Source organism: Heterodontus francisci, chromosome 23, assembly GCF_036365525.1.
Source record: "Heterodontus francisci isolate sHetFra1 chromosome 23, sHetFra1.hap1, whole genome shotgun sequence".
NCBI classification, from domain to species: domain Eukaryota; kingdom Metazoa; phylum Chordata; class Chondrichthyes; order Heterodontiformes; family Heterodontidae; genus Heterodontus; species Heterodontus francisci.
Window position 1 is genome coordinate 55,731,285 of NC_090393.1, and position 20,756 is coordinate 55,752,040.

At 44.2% G+C, this 20,756-nt stretch overlaps 1 protein-coding gene across 3 annotated transcripts in view; it reads left to right on the forward strand.

Moving 5' to 3' along the window:
- The window catches only part of hira (histone cell cycle regulator a), a 110,889-nt gene that overhangs the window by 20,795 nt on the left and 69,338 nt on the right, over positions 1–20,756 (forward strand). For all 3 annotated transcript variants that reach the window (XR_010977292.1, XM_068055342.1, XM_068055343.1), the window contains exons 6-10: positions 3,690–3,785; positions 4,066–4,226; positions 5,221–5,388; positions 13,592–13,705; positions 17,203–17,273. Coding sequence is in view for 2 of the 3 variants with exons in the window: in XM_068055342.1 (XP_067911443.1) it covers positions 3,690–3,785; positions 4,066–4,226; positions 5,221–5,388; positions 13,592–13,705; positions 17,203–17,273 (610 nt within the window). In the remaining variant the exon portion in view is untranslated. The remainder of the gene's footprint in view (positions 1–3,689; positions 3,786–4,065; positions 4,227–5,220; positions 5,389–13,591; positions 13,706–17,202; positions 17,274–20,756) is intronic.

Sequence of the window (20,756 nt, forward strand, 5' to 3'; positions counted from 1 at the left end):
AATATTTATCTTTATTAGTGACTCCTACTCATTCTTCTATAATCCCACATTCACTTTCCTCTGCAAAAACCGATTTAACATGTTTAGTAAGCATTTCCAACATTTGGTCACCAAAGTGACTCTTGACAATGCAGCCCAGTGCCGGCATCATCAGAGCGCTCCCAGCTTCGCACATGCACAGAACAGACTCTTGCTGCCAGTATGGTGCTGTGCATGTGCAGCCTATTTCAGCACCCGGCTTGCCAGGACTAATTCGCGCATGTGCGTGAAAACATCATTCGGTGCTCATCACTCCCAGCCTCCCCACTCGGCTGCTCACTCTCCGCTTCACCCGCCCCTCCCCCCCACTCCACACCTACCTGTGGACCACTCACTCGCTGCCTCGCCGATTCCTCTCCCTGTTCTGCCTCTGCTCCCCGTTCCCTTCCACTTCTGCTCCCCGCTCTCTCCCGCGATCGCTGCCTTTCTTTGCCACACGGGGGAAGCCGGGAGGGAGGGAGACTGTGAGAGGGGAGCGAGTGGCTGAGGGAGAAGAAATGGCGAGGCCACGGATTCTGTTGAATTGCCCGCACAATCCTGCACGTGCAGCTATCCTGGAGCTACTCTCTTGGTCTGGTAGAGATTGGAGAGCTCTCAGTGTGTTTCACAAACTCAGTAATGACCCAAGGATTCCATTCCCAGCCAGATCCATTTAAAATTCTCATATTAAAACAAATGTCTATTGGATTTAGATTTATGAAACAACAACTAAATGAAAAACCAAACCAGTTGTTTTATATCAGCACAGATCTAAACACAAAGCTCACTGAAGTGATGCTGGATCAAGTTGTGGATTTGGCTCTTATTACAGCACAGAAGCAGCTCTCTGCCGATGTTCATGCTGAACACGAGATCCCAGGATCTATCTGTTCCGACTTCCAAAATGCTAGAAATCTCCTTTTAAAATGCTCACTGGTTGAAAATTCGGGTTTGTGTCCAGAAATAATCGCCAATAAAATTCATTGAACAACCTGCTGCGTGGCGCAGGAGTGGGGACCAGAAGCGGGAGGGAGTGGAGAGCAGAGGCAGAGCAAGAGCAGAGGGCCCACAGGTGAGGGGTGGGGATGGGTGGAGATGATGCGGGGAGTTTTGCCCACTCAAATAGAAGTGTTACCACACTGGCATGCTGGTGACCCTCAATACCCTTTTATCATCATCTTTGCTTCTCCTTTACCCCTTTCCTATCTTCCCTCAGTACTTCTCTCTCTGTGCAGCTAGCGCATACCATTACTTCTCTCTATACGCTTGAGTGTACCATTTTGACGGCTTTGCCCCTTCACTATGATTACGGGGAACAGTCAGGCATATACTCTAATATTTTCCCCTACCATACAGTATAAATACCCCGTGTGAAGATGTTGGTACTGTTTCAGTGAAGCTCATCCTGTAGAGTTTTCCCTGCACCAGAGCCTGTATCAGTGCCCTAAACCCTTCCTGTATAACCATCTGTCAAGACCAGTATTGCCCTGACCTAGTGCCTGACATTGGGAGCAGTCCTGAGATTAATACCCTGTAACAACTTATATTTATATAGTGCCTTCAATGTCACAAAACATTCCAAGGGGCTTCACAGAGGTATTATAAGACAAAATATGACACTGAGCCACATAGGGAGATATTAGGGTCAAAAAGACTTTATGGAGTTTCTTACACATGATAGAGAGGTTAAGAGTTTTATGGAGGGCTAACTCCAGAGCGTAGGGCCTAGGCAGCTGAGGGCATGGCTGCCAATGGTGGAACGGTTTAAATAGGGAATGCTCAAGAGGCCAAAATTAGAGGAGTGTTGATATCGGAGGTTGTTGGGCTGGAGGAGATTACAGAGATAGCAAGGGGCCAGGCCATGGAGAGTTTTGAGAATGAGAATTTTAAAATCGAGGCGTTGCTTAAGCGGGAGACAATGTAGATCAGTGAGCACAGGGGTGATGGGTGAATGGGATTTGTTGTATGTTAGGACACAGGCAGCAGAGTTTTGGATGACTTCAGGTTTACAGGAGGTAGAATATGGATGGCTTACCAGGAGTGTGTCAAGTCTTGAAGCTGTGTGGGTGAGTAAGCATGCAGCAATCTTTAATACTCTGTGCAGTGCAGCGCAGTAAACAGGCCATGCACAACAAAGATAAATTAGAGGGAACATTGACCTGGAAGTCCTGCTTTTTAAACCAATCACTAACTCCTCAAACTACATTTACAGCACCTCCACCCTGTTCTTCCCTTCAATATTGGTTCTAATGATAAGCGTGACCTTAGGCTGCTCACTCTGTTTTCAAAATCAGCTCCACCTCTTCCATTTTGACCTGGCATTTGGGACATTGCCAGTTGCAAAAAAAAACTATGTCTTCTTACATTTGGAGCTCCATTCTCTTTTATCTCCCATTCTCTGCAGGTAACCATTTGCTTTGTGATGCTGCAGTGTCTCCTGTGATTTTCCCACGATTGTGTTGCTATCCTCGTCTGTGGCATAGGCATCCGGCATTATGGGCCTATTGGAACACTTGAAATCCCCAGGGATTTCCTGTACAGCCACTACCTGAGTCCTCCTTCATCTCTCCTGCGTTCCCAAAGGATGACCATCTCTGCTGTCTCCTCTGCCTCTATTCCTGTCTGCCTGCAGCATGGCTTCCTCTTATAACGTGAAAAGATCTAGGGAGCTTCATTGTGCATATTGGTCACTTGATTTTCGAGTGCTCTAAGGTTATTTTGGAGGCACATAATGCAAAAGACTTTGTCCCCCAGCATTGGTATCCCTCAGTTTGATGAGAATAAAGATTCAGTAATGTATGAATTGTTTTAAAATAGTCCAGCACATTGTATTTTATTTTTTATCCGTTCATGGGTTGTGAACATCATTGGCAAGGCCAGCATTCATTACTCATCCCTAGTTGCCTTTGAGAAGGTGGTGGTGAGCTGCCTTCTTGATCTGCTGCACACCATGTGGGGTAAGTATACCCACAGTGGTATTTGGGAGAGAGTTCCAGGATTTTGACCCAGTGACATTGAAGGGACGGTGGTATAGTTCCAAGTCAAGGATGGTGTGTGTGTTGACAGGGAACTTGCAGGTGGTGGTGTTCCCATGCATCTGCTGCCCTTGTCCTTCTAGGTGGTGGAGATTGGGAAGGTGCTGTCGAAGGAACCTTGGTGAGTTGCTGCAGTCCATCATGTATATGGTACACACTGCTGTCTCTACGTGCCGGTAGTGGAGGGATTAAATGTTTAAAATGGTGCATGGGGTGTCGATCAAGCTGGCTGTTTTGTCCTGGATGGTGTTGAGTTTCTTGAGTGTTGTTGGAACTGTACTCATCCAGGCAACTGGAGAGTATTCCATCACACACTTCACTTGTGTCTTGTAGATGATGGATAGGCTATGGGGAGTCAGGACGTAAGTTACTTGCCACAGAATTCCGAGCCTCTGACTTACACTTGTAGCCGCAATGTTTATATGGCTGGTCCAGTTAAGTTTCTGGTCTGTGGTAATCACCAGGATGGTAATGCCGTTGCACTTCAGGAAGAGGTGGTTAGATTCTCTCTTGTTGGAAGTGGTCATTGCCTGGTAGTTGTGTGATTGAGGTTTCCTTTCTTGGCTTTACCTTATTCCTTACATATAGTTGTCCTGATGTACAGTACACTGACTGAGGATTTTGTTTATGTTCTAGATGTGATGGACCTGGCCTGGTCACCCCACGATGCTTGGCTCTCCTCTTGCAGTATAGATAACACTGTTGTTATCTGGAATGCTCTAAAGTTCCCAGGTGAGATTGGAAATTGGCCTTAAATTGATGAACAGGTTCTATAAGGGCTTGACTGGAACTAATGTGAATAGGAATCCCTCACGAAGCAGCATTGAAGGTTCAGTTCTTCGTCTCAAACCCATGCAGAACATCTTTCTTGTGAATCATTTGCAATCACGATGTGTGAAATTTACTGTTGGTCACATAGGTTACGGATACAGCACAGATACTCATTCATTGGAAAAGTTTTAAGTGTCAAAGATGACTAAAAAGTGAATGTTTTCAACTTTTTTTTTTGCAGAGATCATTGCAACATTACGGGGTCACTCAGGCCTAGTGAAGGGTCTTACCTGGGATCCTGTTGGGAAGTACATTGCATCCCAAGCTGATGACCGGAGCTTAAAAGTATGGAGGACCATGGATTGGCAGCTGGAGACCAACATCACAAAACCCTTTGATGAAGTATGTGCTTTCAGCAAATGTCTGAATTGTTGTCCAGGGGCGTGGCTGTTCCTTGTTGCTCTTTGTCACTTGTGGGAAGCTTGTCTATAAGATCAACACTGCACAAGCTAGAATGCAGGTTTTTGAAGAGTCATCATGCTACCAGCATCTCTTCTGCCCTTTTTCACTACTGTTGCATTCGTGCTGAAGATGACATTCTGTTTTTTAATTTGCTCACCAATTGGTGTCCCGAGACTCTATTTTAGATTACACCTGAACATAGATGGCCAGCACCCCCAGCTGAAACAGGTGGTATTCTTATTTCAGTGTTAGACTGACACATGTGCTGCTCATTGGTCACTACGGCATTGAGCGGCCGAAACAGTGGCCCTCAAAGGGACCGTGGCAGGCCACTGGAGAAAAGGTAAGTTTCAAGTTTTAAAAGCAATTTTTGTAGGTCAGGCAGGGCTTCAATGTTCCTCATAGCCCTTCAGAATCATGCCTCTGCAGCTCTTCCCCAGGATCACCTCCCACTGCGCCTGCCTGCAGCAGCTAGGCTACATACTCGAGCCCCAGATTCTATCCCTCTCTGTTCAGCGAGATGCTCAAAATACGCAAAAAATTTGCAGTGGTATGGAAATGACACCCAACCTTGAACATTGTTTGGACCTCGGATCAATTACATCCGGTGGGTGGTGGTGGGCTGAGAAAATTGCCCCCCATTGTTCTTCAGGTGCAATCTTTGAATTGTTGGAAAAGGCTTCTTTGAAGTTGCCCATCTAAAGCCAATTCATATTTGGAAATATGTTGGTCAAATACCAAAGCAGTTGATGCTTTCTTCAAAACATTGCAGAAAGATAATCTGGTGTGCTGGTATTTCATTGATGTTAGGTTTACAAGAAGATTTGTGATTCTTCCATTATTGCCATGGTAATTGTAGTAAATTGTCTCGTTAGTGTAGTATGTATGACCGCCAAAGGTTATGGTCCAAATGATTTGTTTAATCTGTTTACAGTGTGCAGGCACGACGCACGTGCTGCGGTTAAGTTGGTCCCCGGATGGCCATTACCTTGTATCTGCTCACGCAATGAACAACTCGGGCCCCACTGCACAGATTATTGAGCGGGATGGCTGGAAAACAAACATGGACTTCGTTGGCCATCGGAAGGCAGTGACTGTAGTGGTACGTGTTCTGACCTTTTGAACCCTGCAGGAAACTGTTTGGAAGAATGTAATTTATAAGTATGTGCTGGATATAAATTTGTATTCTGATTTGTGGAAAGGGAGAAAATGATTAGAAATACAAAGCTATTGGACCTGAATTTACTGTCAAAATAATGGTGAGGTAAGCGAAACTCAGTTGTTTTATGCCCAACTTGCGCAGCACCTTTGGACAAGGTCAGGGGTGTGGTTAAACGAGAAAATCCGTAAGTTGGTTTCTGAAGTGCATCACTTACTGTTAGCTTCCCAGAAATGGCATCTCGCTGTTTGACTCACCATAAAATGCATTGAAAGGTGTGAAGTTCCTGTATTTGGATGGCAAATATGGACTAAAGTCACTACAGAGTTGGGGTTTGTCCATTTCAGTCTAAGTACCCTTTTTAATGGCATGATATGCCTTAATTCTTTGGCACTGAAAATTAACTTTTACAAGTCTAGAGTCTCATTCCTTCAGCTTTTAAAAGATTTTTAAAAATCTGCATTTTTTTTTACATTTTGTCTTTTCTGTCTCCTCTCTCTCCATCCACTCTTTCTTTTATTTAATTTCACTTTCTGTACCTGATTTGCCAGTGAACTCAGTTTTCTAACTTCGGCTACAATCTGATTGGTTAAGGAGATGTGCAGTTGCTCATCCAGTTCACACAGATCCCAGATGCCCTGTAGAGGGCACAATGTCATTTTGATCTCCCACTTGCCCTGCAAAAGCTCATGGAAATCAAACAGGCAAGGGCAAATTAAAATGGGTAAGGAGCGGGTGCCATCTGTTTGCCAGCAACTGTAAATCCTGGCCCAATGCAGAATCAGTGTGAATATATTTTTCATTTGCTGGGATAAAAGAGCAGGAAAGATGTATTGTGTAAGAATGCAGTTTTAGAGTCATAGTGTCGTACAGCATAGAAACAGGCCCTTTGGTCCAACGTGTCCATGCCGACCATAATGCCAATCTATACTAATCCCACCTACCTGCATTAATTCCATATCTCTCAATGCCTTTCTCATTCAAGTACCTGTCCAGATGCCTCTTTAATGTCACCACTGTTCCTGGCTCCTCCACCACCTCAGGCAGCTTATTCCAGATACCCACTATTCTTTGTGTGAAGAATTTACCCCTTTGATCCCCTTTAAACCTCCTCCTTCTCACCTTAAATCTATGCCCTCTAGTTTTAGTCACCCCGACCATGGGAAACAGACTCTGGCTATCTACCCTATCTATGCCTCTCATAATTTTATATACCTCTATCATTTCCCCTCTCCGCCTGCTTTGCTCCAGGGAAAACAGACCCAGCCTATCCAATCTCTCTTTATAACTCAAGCCCTCCAAACCAGGCAACATCCTTGTGAATATTTTCTGCACCCTCTCTAGCTTAATCACATCTTTCCTGTAGTGCGGCGACTAGAACTGCACACAGTACTCCAAATGCGGCCTAACCAACATTATGTACAACTGTAACATGACGTCCCAACTCTTGTACTCAATGCCTCGGCTGATGAAGGCAAGCTTGCCATATGCCTTCTTCACCATCCTGTCTATATGTGTTGCCACTTTCAGGGAACTATGTACTTTCACCCCAATGTCTCTCTGCTCAAGAACACTCCCCAGGGCCCTGCCATTCACTGTATATGTCCTGCCCTGGTTTAACTTCCCAAAATGCATCACTTTGCACTTGTCTGCGTTAAATTCCATTTGCCACTCCCTTGCCCACTTTCCCAGTTTATCTATATCCTGTTGTAACCTTAGACAACCTTCTTCACTGTCCACTATACCACCAATTTTGGTGTCATCTTCAGACTTACTAATCATGCCCCTTACATTCACAACCAAGTCATTAATATATATGACAAACAACAGAGGGCCCAGCACTGATCCCTGCGGCACACCACTGGTCACCGGCCTCCAATCTGAAAAACAACCCTCCACTACCACCCTCTGCCTCCTATCACCAAGCCAATTTTGTATCCAATTTGCTAGCTCACCCTGGATTCCATGTGATCGAACCTTCTGGACCAGCCTACCATTCAGGACCTTGTCAGAGGTCTTGCTAAAGTCCATGTAGACAACGTCCATCGCCCTGCCCTCGTCAGTCCTCTTGGTAACCTCCTCGAAAAACTCAATCAAATTCGTGAGACATGATTTCCCACGCACAAAGCCATGCTGACTATACCTAATCAGACAATGCCTTTCCAGATGCATATAAACCCTGTCTCTCAGAATCCCTTCCAATAACTTTCCCACCACTGATGTAAGGCTCACCGGCCTGCAGTTCCCCGGCTTATCCCTGCTGCCCTTCTTAAATACAGGCACAACATTAGTTATCCTCCAGTCTTCCGATACCTCATCCGTGGCTAACGATGATACAAAAATCTCTGCCAGGGCCCCAGTAATCTCCTCCCTTGCTTCCCATAGCATCCTAGGATACACCTGGTCAGGACCTGGGGATTTATCCACTTTAATGCGCTTCAAAACCTCCAACACCTCCTCCTTTATAATGTTGATATGCTCCAGGATATTGCTGTTTCCTCGCTTGAACTCACTAGCTTCCATGACCTTCTCCACGGTAAATACGGACGAGAAATATTCATTTAAGACCTCGCCCATTTCCCATGGCTCCACACATAGATTACCACACTGATCCTTAAGGAGACCTACTCTCTTCCTAGCTATCCTTTTACTCTAATATACTTAGAATCTTTTAGGATTCTCCTTTGTCTTATCTGCCAGGGAAATCTCATGGCCCCTTATTGCCCTCCTAATTTCCTTCTTAAGTGTACTCCTACATCTCATATATTCCTTGAGGGACTCGCTCGATTCCAGCTGCCTATACCTGACCTGATTATTTTGTGCTGTATCTCAATCAAAAATGGGATTTAGGAATTATGACTTGGTATTTGGATCCTGTAAATTTCCCTCTAATTTATTAGGCCCAATACTCCCTCACCTGGAATTGGTGACTCATGCTAGGGCAGTGGTTCTTAAACTTTCCTTTGTGGACCTCGCAAATATTGACACCTTGCCGGAGATCCCTGTCTTAACTTCCGAAAGGAGGTGTAAATTATAAAAAGGACATCAGTATACTTCCAGAAAATATGCATTGTTCAGACACCATGACTGCAATAATCAGCAAGCAATAAATGCAGTGAAAAAACCTTGAGAAATCTGGTGCACCCAAAGATGCCTGGGGTTTGGAACCCTGTTTACAAAACTAAGTGTTTGGATATGGTTGTGTGGGTAAAGTTCCCTTACTGCTGCTCTTCAAGTGCTAACCTGGATAGTTAACATTGGTAGGTTATTAGTAGGCCCTTCCTATTGTGAATAATTGCATTGTCATCATGACTTTGGCGGAAACTAGACATAAAGGTGGCGACGCCTTGCCCTTACTTCAACTTCCTTGCCTTGCTGTTCTTTCCACCATATGCCCTGCCTAAATGGTCTTAGTGACAATGTGGCTCTTATCATAGTTGAAGTTGCATGTGCTAGACTTGTTAGCAAAATTAGAACCTATGGAATTAAAGGGGCAGGGGCTGTGTGGACACAAAATTGACTCTGGGCCAGAAAACAGAGTATTGGTGAATAGTTGTTTTTCAGACTGAAGGTAAGGATGCACTTGTGTCCCCAGTGGTCAGTGTTGGGATCATTGCTCCTCTTGATGTGTATTAATAACCTGAACTTGGGTTTACAGGGTATAATATCAAAGTTTATAGATGATACAAAACTTGGCAATGTAAGAAACAGTGAGGAGGCTAGTAACGGACTTCAGGAGGATACAGACCGGTGAAATGGTAGACACGTGGCAGGTGAAATTCAATGCAGAGAGGTGTAAAGTGATTTTTTTGGCAGGAAGAATTAGGCACTATATTAGCACAATAATACAATTAAAGAGGGTGCAGGAACAGAGACACCTGATGAGCTGGTAAGATGGGCAGAGCAGAGGCAAATGGAATTTAATCCTGAGAATTGTGAGATGATGCATTTTGGGAGGACTAACAAGGCAAAGGAATATACAGTGGATGGTAGGACCCTAGGAAGTACAGAGGGGCCTTGGTATACTTGTCCATAGATCACGGAAGGCACAGGTAGATAAGGTGGTTAGGAAGGCATATGGGATACTTGCCTTTATTAGCCGAGGCATAGAATATAAGAGCAGGGAGATTATGATGCAGCTGTACAAAACGCTGGTTAGGCCACAGCTGGTGTACTATGTACAGTTCTGGTCACCACACTATAGAAAGGATGTGATTGCACTGGAGAGGGTGCAGAGGAAATTCACCAGAATGTTGCCTGGGTTGGAGCATTTTAGCTATGAAGAAAGACTGGATAGGCTAGGGTTGTTTTCCTTGGAGCAGAGGGGGGACTTGATTGAGGTATGCAAAATTATGAGGGGCATAGATAGGGTAGATAGGAAGAAACTTTTTCCCTTAGCGGAGGTGTCTGGGGGCAGAGATTTAAGGTAAAGGGCAGGAAGTTTAGAGGGGATTTGAGGAAAAATTTTTTCACCCAGTGTGTAGTTGGAATCTGGAATACACTGCCTGAAGGGTGGTAGAGGGCGGAACCATCGCAGCATTTAGGAAGTATTTAGATGAGCACTTGAAATGGCTACGGGCCAAGTGCTGGAAAATGGGATTAGAATAGATAGGCTTGATGGTCGGCACAGACACAGTGGGCCGAAGGGCCCGTTTCTGTGCTGTATGACTCTATTTGCACAAGGCTTTGAAGGTGGCAGGGCAAGAAGAGATGGCTGGTAATAAGGCGCAAGGGATCCTTGGCTTGTGAATACAAAAGCCAGGCTGTTCTGATGTTTATAAGACACTGGTTGGGCCCCAGCTAAAGAATTGTGGCCAATTCTGGGCACCATACTGTAGGAAGGATGTCAAAGCTTTAGAGAGGGTACCAAGGAGATTTATTAGAATTTATTAGTCTGTCACTCTAATATTGGCCTTTATAGCCACTTCAGGCGCTGCTCCACAAACCACTGACTATCTCCAGGCACTTACCCATTGTCTCTCGAGACAAGGAGGCCAAAGAGAGAAGAGAAGAGAATACTGTAGGAGGGATGTCAAAGCTTTAGAGAGGGTGCCAAGGAGATTTATTAGAATGGTACCAGGCAACGCTTCCTCTAATTTCTTTTTGTTGTCCATGGCCTATTCATTTAAGCAAGTGGGCCCTTGAAATATTTTTACGAGGCAGCACGGGTGGTAACTTAAGGGTCTGACTTGTGCTCAGCCTGCATGGGAACTTCTGGGCTGCACAGCTTAGAAGGAACATTGATACCAGGGATAAAAGACTTCATTTACATGGAGACATTAGAGAAACTGTGGTTGTCCTCTTTGAAGCAGAGGAAGTTAAGAAGAGATTTGAAAGAGGTGTTCAAAATCTTGAAGGGCTTTGATAGAGTAAATAAGGAGAAATTGTTTCCAGTGGCAAAAGGGTTGGTAACTAGAGGACACAGATTTAAAGTAATTGGCCAAAGAACCAGAGATGACATGAGGAAAAAAATACTTAAACATTTATGATTTGAAATGCACTGCCTGCAAGAATGGTGTAACTTTCAAAAGGGAATTGAATAAGTAGTTGAAAGGAAAAAAATAGCAAGGTAATGGGTGATGGGACTAATTGGACAGTTCTTTCAAAGAGCTGGCACGGGCATGATGGGCTGAATGGTCTCCCTTGTTATTATCATTCTATGATTAACCGAGCGGATCACGTAATTTAATAACCTCTCCTTGACCTGTAAAGAAGATTGAGAGCTGATTTGTATTCGAATGTTTTGTTTCAAAAGGCCTTCACTGGTCTTCCCAGCTGCCATCTCATTCCAGAGTAAATCGGTCTCTGACTTTATATTCAGCTGGAAATCAGGAATACAATAACAATGAGATCAATAGTAAGATCCCTGAATTTTATTTGGGATGCTTATAAATAGTGAAGAAGTTGGACTGGTGAATAGAGGACTGACAGTGTCAGCAGAGACTGCAGAATTGTAAATTTGAGCTTCCCTTTTGTCTGTTGTTTCTTTTTACAGCATGATACAAGGTCACAGACTTGAAATGTTAACTGCTACTCTTTCCACAGATGCTGCCAGACCTGTTATGTATTTCCAGCACTTGCTGTTTTTATTTTAGATTTCCTGCATTGGCAGTATTTTGCTTTTATTTTAGTGATAGAAGTTGGCATGATTTCCAGTTTATTAACTTTGTCACTGTCCCCAACTTAGTCACTGGGCAAGTAGTCTGTCCCCAAAAAGACTGTTTGATCATTCCATCTATACCTTGTTTAACAATTCCATTGACACCTTGTTTACAGTTAGTCCCTGGAAAACCCGCTTCCAGCAGGTGCAGTGAACTGTTTTCTGCAGCAAAATGATTAAAGTCCTTCACCTGTGTGAAGGAAGGTAGATCTCTGTGAAAAGTATTTTTGCTTGTTAATTGGATCTCTTTCCTTTGGGTGTGTATTTTAAAAGAAGATATGATTGCACATTTGCACCCAATTTTACCAGCATGCCTGATTTGATATCCAGGGTTCTGTTGTTAGACCTTCCCCATTGCCATGCAAACATCAGGTAACTATGTTACTGCTTCATTTAAACCACCATCTAATCACCCTGCAGTCAGAAAAAGTAAAGCGAGGATCAACTTGACTATTGAACTCCACATGAATTGAAGAGCAATGTGACTTGTGTTTGGGCACTGTGGCGGAGAGGTGAGAGAAATTTGTCTTGAATAAAAGCAAAAGGAAGAATTACGTTTATGTAGCGCCTTTCACAATCTCAGGATGTTCCAAAGCACCTTATAGCCAATTAAGTACCTTTGATGTGTAGTCACTGTTGTTATGTAGGAAAGGTAGCAGCCATTTTGCGCACAGCAAGCTCCCACAGACAGCAATGTGATGATCAGATAATCTGTTTTTATTGATGTTGATTGAGGGAGAAGTATTGGCCAGGACATAACAGATAATGTCCCTGCTCCTCCTTGAAAGCGTGCAATGGGACCCTTTATGCTCACCTGAGAGGGGGCCTTGGTTGAATGTCTTATCAGAAAGCCTAGTGCCTCCAACAGTGCAACAGTCCCTTCGTAATGCACTGGAGTGCCAGATGAGGTTATGCGCTGAAGACTCTGAAGTGGGACTTGAACCCACAGGCTTGACTCAAATAAGAGTCCTAACACTAAGCCATGGTTAACACATTGTGTTAGCAATATGACTTCATACTGAGCACTGTTGGTGAAGGATGGTGGGGGGAGGTCTGTCATATTTACCACCACATCTTTACATGCAGGTAAGAAAAATGCAGAAGGGCATAAACAGACAGCAGCAGTGTGCTGAAAGATGGTGCAATTGTTTTTCCAGTGTTGTACGCTGAATAGTTTAGGTTTCTTTCAGTGCTGCTGCAATAATTTTCTACGTACTGTCTTCCTTCTGGCTCGTTTAGTATTCAGGTGAAAGATTAACATTGTCCTCATGGGAATGATGGAGTATTTACCTAATTGTTGTTAGGAGTACTTTCCTTGAAGCATTAACTCTGTTAGAAGTGATTCCTGTCACAGCCATTCTAGCGGATGTGCAAGGTGATCCTGATGGCAGAGTCATTGGGAACTGGCTCTTCAATGACTCACTGAACAGCAAGTTGGGATTTGGCTGTTCCATAAATTACTAAAAACAATGAAATGAGTGAAAGGAATAATTCTTGTTAACTGCAGCCTGCCTGTAACTGTAAATGGGAAGACAGTCATCTGGGATTAAGCATGGCCTATCCAACTTTTATTCATTACAATTTGGTTATTGCAGTCATAGTAAAATTTAAACCGACATTTGTGGTCAGTTGTAGTTTCATTTGTTGTCGAGCATAATATATTCTTGTACATAAACAACTGATGGAAGATTATTAAGCTGTACAGACTCTGCTCAGTGTCCAAGGTTCCCTGATTGTTTGTAATTGTACCACTGCATGAATTATAAACATTGTTGGTAATCCTTTCACATCGTTATCACAGCAGTGAAGTGTACTGGCGGTTAAACTGCGTTCAAAGCCAGTTGTGTGTCTGAGGATGCTGCTGATAAGAAGTCTTTTCACCTGATCTGTGAAGATGATGTGATGAATTAGCTGTTTCCTTATACTTCAGATGTGCAGCTGCCTCTTGTTGATCTGACAGTTTTCCTCTTCTATTCCCATCTATAGAAATTTAATCCCAAAATCTTCAAGAAGAAGCCACGGAATGGAAGCTCCAATAAGCCAAGTTGTCCTTATTGTTGTTGCGCAGTAGGGAGTAAGGACCGGTCCCTCTCTGTTTGGGTAAGTTCCAAGTCCCAGGTGAAATTGTATGCACTTTTCCTCACTATGGTAGTGACTTCATAGGCCAGTTGTGAAAATGGTGCAGTTGGATGCTGGAAAATCCATGGTCCATTTGGGCCAGTCATTATGGCGCAGAAGGAGGCCATTTGGCCCATTGAGTCAATGCATGCTCTCTGTTGAGCACTCTAGTCAGTCCCATTCTGCCCAACCCCTGCCCCCACTCTACCCCATAGCCCTGCAAGTTTATTTCCCTCAAGTGCCTTTCCAATTTCCTTTTAAAATCATTGATCATCTTGGCTTCCACCACCCTCAAAGGCAGCACGCTCCAGGTCATTACCATTTGCTGCGTTAAAAAAGTTCTTCCTTGTATCCCCACTGTATCTCTTGCCCAAAACTTTAAATCTGTGTCCCGTTGTCCTTGTACAAGCTTTTCTTTGTCTATCTTGTTGCTGATGTCCAGCTTCTACTTTCCACCACTTCTCACTGTTTCCCATTAGCTCTGTGTTCTCAATCTGCTTGTCCAATGTTTAGTCCTACATTAGTTCAGATTTCCTCCAATTATGCTTTAGTCTGCGGCCCCCACAGCAAACTCTGGACTCTAGCCTTCGATTTCAACCTTTCAGGTTCAATCAGACTGTTTGCAGCCTTAGCCTTCTATTTGACCCTGAGCTGAGTTTCCGAGCCCGTGTCTCTCTATTACAAAGACGCCTATTTTCACCTCTGTAACATTGCCATATCTGTCCAGCCCATCTGCTGCCAAAAACCCTCATCTCTTATCAATGGACTGGTCAGGTGGGCAGAAAAGTGGCAAGTGGAATTTAACCCAGAGAAGCGTGAGGTGATGCATTTGGGGAGGTCAAACAAGGCAAAGGAATACACAACAAATGGGAGGATACTGAGAGGTGTTGAGGAAGTGAGGGACCTTGGAGTGCATGTCCACAGATCCCTGAAGGTAGCAGGGCAGGTGGATAAGGTCATTAAGAAGGCATATGGAATCCTTTCCTTTATTAGCCGAGGCATAGAATTTAAGAGTAGGGAGGTTATGCTAGAGCTATATAAAACATTAGTTAGGCCTCAACTTGAGTACTGTGTGCAGTTCTGGTCACTTCATTACAGAAAGGATGCACTAGAGAAGGTACAGAGAAGATTTATGAGGATGTTACCAATACTGGAAAATTGCAGCAATGAGGAAAGATGGGATAGGCTGGGGTTATTCTCCTTGGAACATGGAGGCTGAGAGGTGATTTGAGTCAGATGTACAAAATTGTGAGGGGCTTGGATAGAGAGGTCAGTGACAAGGGGCATAGATTTAGTAATTGGTAGAAGGATTAAAGGGTATTTGAGGAAACTTTTTCACCCAGCGGGTGGTGGGTGTGGGGGGGGGGTGGGGGAAGGTCTGGAACTCACTGCTTGAAAGGGTGGTAGAGGCAGAATACCTCAACTCATTTAAAAGGTGCCTGGATGTGCACATGCAGTGCCGTAACCTGCAGGGCTAAGGACCAAATGCTGGAAAATGGGATTAGGCTGGGTGGCTCTTTTTCAGCTGGACTAGACACGATGGGCCAATTGGCCTGTTTCTGTGCCGTAAACGTTCTATGATTATGCCTTTGTCACCTCCAGACTCTACTATTCCAATGCTCTCCTGTCTAGCTTCTCATTCGCCATCCTCCATAAACTTCAATCCACCCAAAACTTTGCTGCTGATTTCTTAACCTGTAACAAGTCCTTCTCACCTATGTGCTCGCAGACTTTTATTGACTACTGGTTCTCCAATGCCTCCATATTCAGATCTCTTCATGGCCTCAATATTCACTAACATTGTTACCTTCTCCAAACCTACAATGTTCCAAGAACTCTGTGTTTCTCTGAATCTGGCCTCCCCGACTCCCTTCACCCTACTATTGGCAGCTGTGTCCTCATCCGTCTAGGTCAGGGTTGTCTAACCTTTTCACGTAGGGGGCCTCATTACAATTTTTGTCTGATATGGGGGCTGGTGACACAATGTCAGAAAGATAAAGGCATAAAAATTTGATACTATTAATCAAAGCAACAACAAATGTGCATTTTTGTGAAGAAGCTTTAAATGAAGATTAATTTATTGACTTACTTTCTCATCACTGTGTTGGACACTGATTTAGTGAGATAGTAGGGCAGCGCAGTGGTTAGCACCGCAGCCTCACAGCTCCAGCAACCCGGGTTCAGTTCTGGGTACTGCCTGTGCAGAGTTTGCAAGTTCTCCCTGTGACCGCGTGGGTTTCCGCTGGGTGCTCCGGTTTCCTCCCACAGCTAAAGACTTGCAGGTTGATAGGTCAATTGGCTGTTGTAAATTGCCCCTAGTGTAGGTAGGTTGTAGGGGAATTAAGGGGATTTGGTAGGAATATGGGATGAATGTAGGATTAGTATAAATGGGTGGTTGATGGCTGGCACTGACTCGGTGGGCCGAAGGGCCTGTTTCAGTGCTGTATCTCTAAATAAAAATAAATAGATACCTGGTATTTTTAGCTTGCACAACTAGTCAGTGTTTGCCCACACACTTGTTGTAGTGATGCAGAGTATCCCAGATAGATGTCCATCTGTCAGGAGTGATCATGATCTCTCTCTCTCTCACTCAGAACATGCTGCAAGGCACTGCATGGGGGTGTAATCAGACAGGTTTTAGTTTATTTATTCAAATAAACTGCATGCTGCAGAAATAATTTTCAACGTGAGCTCTGCCTTTGTGCTATTTTACAATACATTTTGTTCATTCATAACAATCATGAAGAAAGCAAAGAGGGTTTAACAACCATTTCCAGTCAATCTCCACCATTCATCTTGCCCTGAGACAACCTTTTCCATTTTATTATTCCCTTCGACTTTCCGTCGCCAAGTCAGATTTTTAATTCAGCAAACCAATTTCTCATTAGTTGTATGAACCTGACGATATTAAAATCCTTGTGTATGGAACTTTATTAAATGCCTTCTGATAAATCTAAGTAAATTCCATCCACTGGATAGCAGTAATCTAATTATTTACTACCTCAAAGAATAGCAGTCGATGACTTAGCACATGTTTATGATTCTCCTGTCTAACCTTTATTGCTTGGTGCTCAATTGTAGCATCCCTTCAAATCCTCTTGAATGTTTTTTCCATTGCTGATTATGTTGCTTTTATGATGGGCACTTGAGAGAAATAAACTTGCAGGGCTATGGGGATAAAGTGGGGGAATGGGACTGAGTAGATTGCTCTACAGAGAGCTGGCATAGGGTCGCTGGACCGAATGGCTGCCTTCTGTGCTGTTATGATCCTATGAAGCTTCTATCAATGGGAATTGTTGCTTTTATGACATAAAGACACAAGCATTTGTGATTGACCAGGAGCTCAGTTGGTTTTGGTTTGGTGTGTTACCCCATAATCTTAAATGGTCCACATAATTCAAAGGAGAATCTCCTGGCGGTGAGCCAGAAACTTGAGGCTTTGTCGTATTTGATTTAATCATTGCTTTCTGTTTCTACAGCTGACCTGCCTGAAGCGCCCACTAGTGGTAATTCATGAATTATTTGACAAGTCAATCATGGACATCTCCTGGTAAGGACTGTCACATTAATTTGTAATGTTGTTCCACTACACAGTATTTACTATATCAGTGAAATGGATAATGTTGTAATTACACTGTAGATTTTATCCAGTTGAAATGAGGTCAACAATTACGTGAAAGATTTTGAAGTAGACTTAATTGCTGCTTTGTGTAAGAATGGGATGTGCGAAGAGCAATGGCCCAGCATTTTCCAGGATCAATGCGACATAAACTAGAAACTGGTTCTGTGCCCTTGTCTTCTCAATGATGTGAGACTAGCTTTGGTGTAGATGGTTTAAGTTGATAGATTGCGAATTTGCCAATCTAAACTCATTGCAAAAGGGATCCTGTATGGAAAGCAGTTTTAACCTACCAACTGCACTGAGCTCCTTTCAACTTCACGCTCAAGGATAATTAAAGCAGTGCAAAGAAAGACTTGCATTTACATTGCAAGTTTCATGATCTCAGAATGTCCCAAAGTGCTATACAGCCAATGAAGTACTTTGAAGTGTAGTCACTGTTGTAATGTTGGAAACCACAGTAGCCAATTTGCACACAACAAGCTCCCCACAAACAGCAATGTGTTAAATAATCTGTTAGCGATGTTGATTGAGTGTGATATATTGGCCAGGAGACCTGGGATAACTCCCCTGCTCCTCTTCGAAATAGGGTCATGGGATCTTTCATGTCCACCTGAGAGAGCAGGTGGGGCCTTGGTTTAATATCTCATCTGAAAGATGGCACCTCCAGCAGTGAAACACTCCCCGAGTACTGCACTGGAGTGTCAACATAGATTTTTATTCTCTAGTCTCTTGAGTGAGGCTTGAACCCACAACCTTTTGATTCAGGTGAGTGCAACGCACTGAGCCACAGCAGGGACCAAATGGAGTGCCTCAGGTGCAGCTGCTCTTTCCTAGCTGAAAGGGAACTTTTGGAGTAGGAAGGAAAATGGCATCATTTTCTAAAATATATTTACTGAGGAAGGAAGAGTACTGTTTGAGAGTGACAAGAGCCAGGCAATTGCTTAATGTAGAGTGGCACAGTGACAGCAGCTTGGATACCTGTTTGTTGGGGACTGTCTAGCCAAGAGGCTGTCGCTGTCCAGTAGCAACATCTTGCTACTGTCTGTGCTGTGATGTATACTTCCCTCACCTTGCTCCTTTTTCCCTTGCTGGTCCAGGTACTTCCCCCAGTTGATGCTGACCCCTTCTCTCCATGACAGACTCCATTCCGTTCTGTGTATGCTGAGGGTACAGCAGTATGTAGTGGTTATGTTACTGGACCAATAATCCGGCGACCTGGGCTAATAAACCAGTGAAAGCGAGTTCAAGTCCCACCATGGCAGTTTGAACATTTGAATTCATTTAAAAATATCTGGAAATTAAAAAGCTGATGTTTGTAAAAATATTCAGGGGGCTGTTGGATTGTCATAAAAATCCCCAACAGTGGTGGCATGGATATGAAATTGGCTAAGTGACAGAAAATGGGGAGTCGTGATGAATGGTTGTTTTTCAAACTAGAGGGAGGCTTATAGTGGTGCCCCAAGCTGTCTGTATTACGACCACTGCTTTTCTTGGTCTGTATTAATGATTTGGTTGTGCAGGGCACAAATTTCAAAATTTGCAGACAACACAAAATTTGGATGTATTGTGAGCTGTGAGGAGGATAGCGATGGACTTTAAGAAGACATAGACGAGCTGGTAGAATGGGGGAACACATGGCAGATGAAATTTAATGCAGAAAAGTGCAAAGTGATAGATTTGTTAGAAACAATGAGGAAAGGCAATATAAAATAAAGGATATAGTTCTAAAGTCGGTGCAGGAGCAGAGTGACCTAGGAGTACATGTGTTCTTTTTCTTTTGGGCCTCCTTATCTCGAGAGACAATGGATACGCGCCTGGAGGTGGTCAGTGGTTTGTGAAGCAGCGCCTGGAGTGGCGATAAAGGCCAATTCTGGAGTGACAGGCTCTTCCACAGGTGCTGCAGAGAAATTTGTTTGTCGGGGCTGTTGCACAGTTGGCTCTCCCCTTGCGCCTCTGTCTTTTTTCCTGCCAACGACTAAGTCTCTTCGACTCGCCACAATTTAGCCCTGTCTTTATGGCTGCCCGCCAGCTCTGGCGAATGCTGGCAACTGACTCCCACGACTTGTGATCAATGTCACACGATTTCATGTCGCGTTTGCAGACGTCTTTATAGCGGAGACATGGACGGCCGGTGGGTCTGATACCAGTGGCGAGCTCGCTGTACAATGTGTCTTTGGGGATCCTGCCATCTTCCATGCGGCTCTCATGGCCAAGCCATCTCAAGCGCCGCTGACTCAGTAGTGTGTATAAGCTGGGGGTGTTGGCCACTTCAAGGACTTGTGTTGGACATATAGTCCTGCCACCTGATGCCAAGTATTCTCCGAAGGCAGCGAAGATGGAATGAATTGAGACGTCGCTCTTGGCTGGCATACATTGTCCAGGTCTCGCTGCCGTAGAGCAAGGTACTGAGGACACAGGCCTGATACACTCGGACTTTTGTGTTCCGTGTCAGTGCGCCATTTTCCCACACTCTCTTGGCCAGTCTGGACATAGCAGTGGAAGCCTTACCCATGCGCTTGTTGATTTCTGCATCTAGAGACAGGTTACTGGTGATAGTTGAGCCTAGGTATGTGAACTCTTGAACCACTTCCAGAGCGTGGTCGCCAATATTGATGGATGGAGCATTTCTGACGTCCTGCCCCATGATGTTCGTTTTCTTGAGGCTGATGGTTAGGCCAAATTCATTGCAGGCAGCCGCAAACCTGTCGATGAGACTCTGCAGGCACTCTTCAGCGTGAGATGTTAAAGCAGCATCGTCAGCAAAGAGGAGTTCTCTGATGAGGACTTTCCGTACTTTGGACTTCGCTCTTAGACGGGCAAGGTTGAACAACCTGCCCCCTGATCTTGTGTGGAGGAAAATTCCTTCTTCAGAGGATTTGAACGCATGTGAAAGCAGCAGGGAGAAGAAAATCCCAAAAAGTGTGGGTGCGAGAACACAGCCCTGTTTCACACCACTCAGGATAGGAAAGGGCTAGGAGTACATGTGTGCAAATCATTCAAAGTGGCAGATGGGCTGAGAAAGCAATTCATAAGGCATACGGAATCCTGGGCTTTATAAATGGGGGCATAGAGTACAAAAGCAAGGAAATTATGGTGGACCTTTATAAAGACTGGTTTGGCCTCAACTGGAGTATTATGTCCAGTTCTGGAAGGATGCTAAGGCATTATAGAGGGTGCAGAAAAGATTCACGAGAATGGTTCCAGGGATGAGGGGCTTCAGTTATGTGGGTAGATTAGTGAAGCTGAGATTCTCCTGAGAAGAGATTTGATAGAGATGTTCAAAATCATGAGGGGTCTGGACAGCGTCGATAGGGAGAAACTGTTCCCATAGGCAGAAGGGGCGAGAACCAGAGGTGAATCGCAAAAGAACCAAAGGCGACAAGAGGAAAACCTTTTTTAATCAGCAAGCAG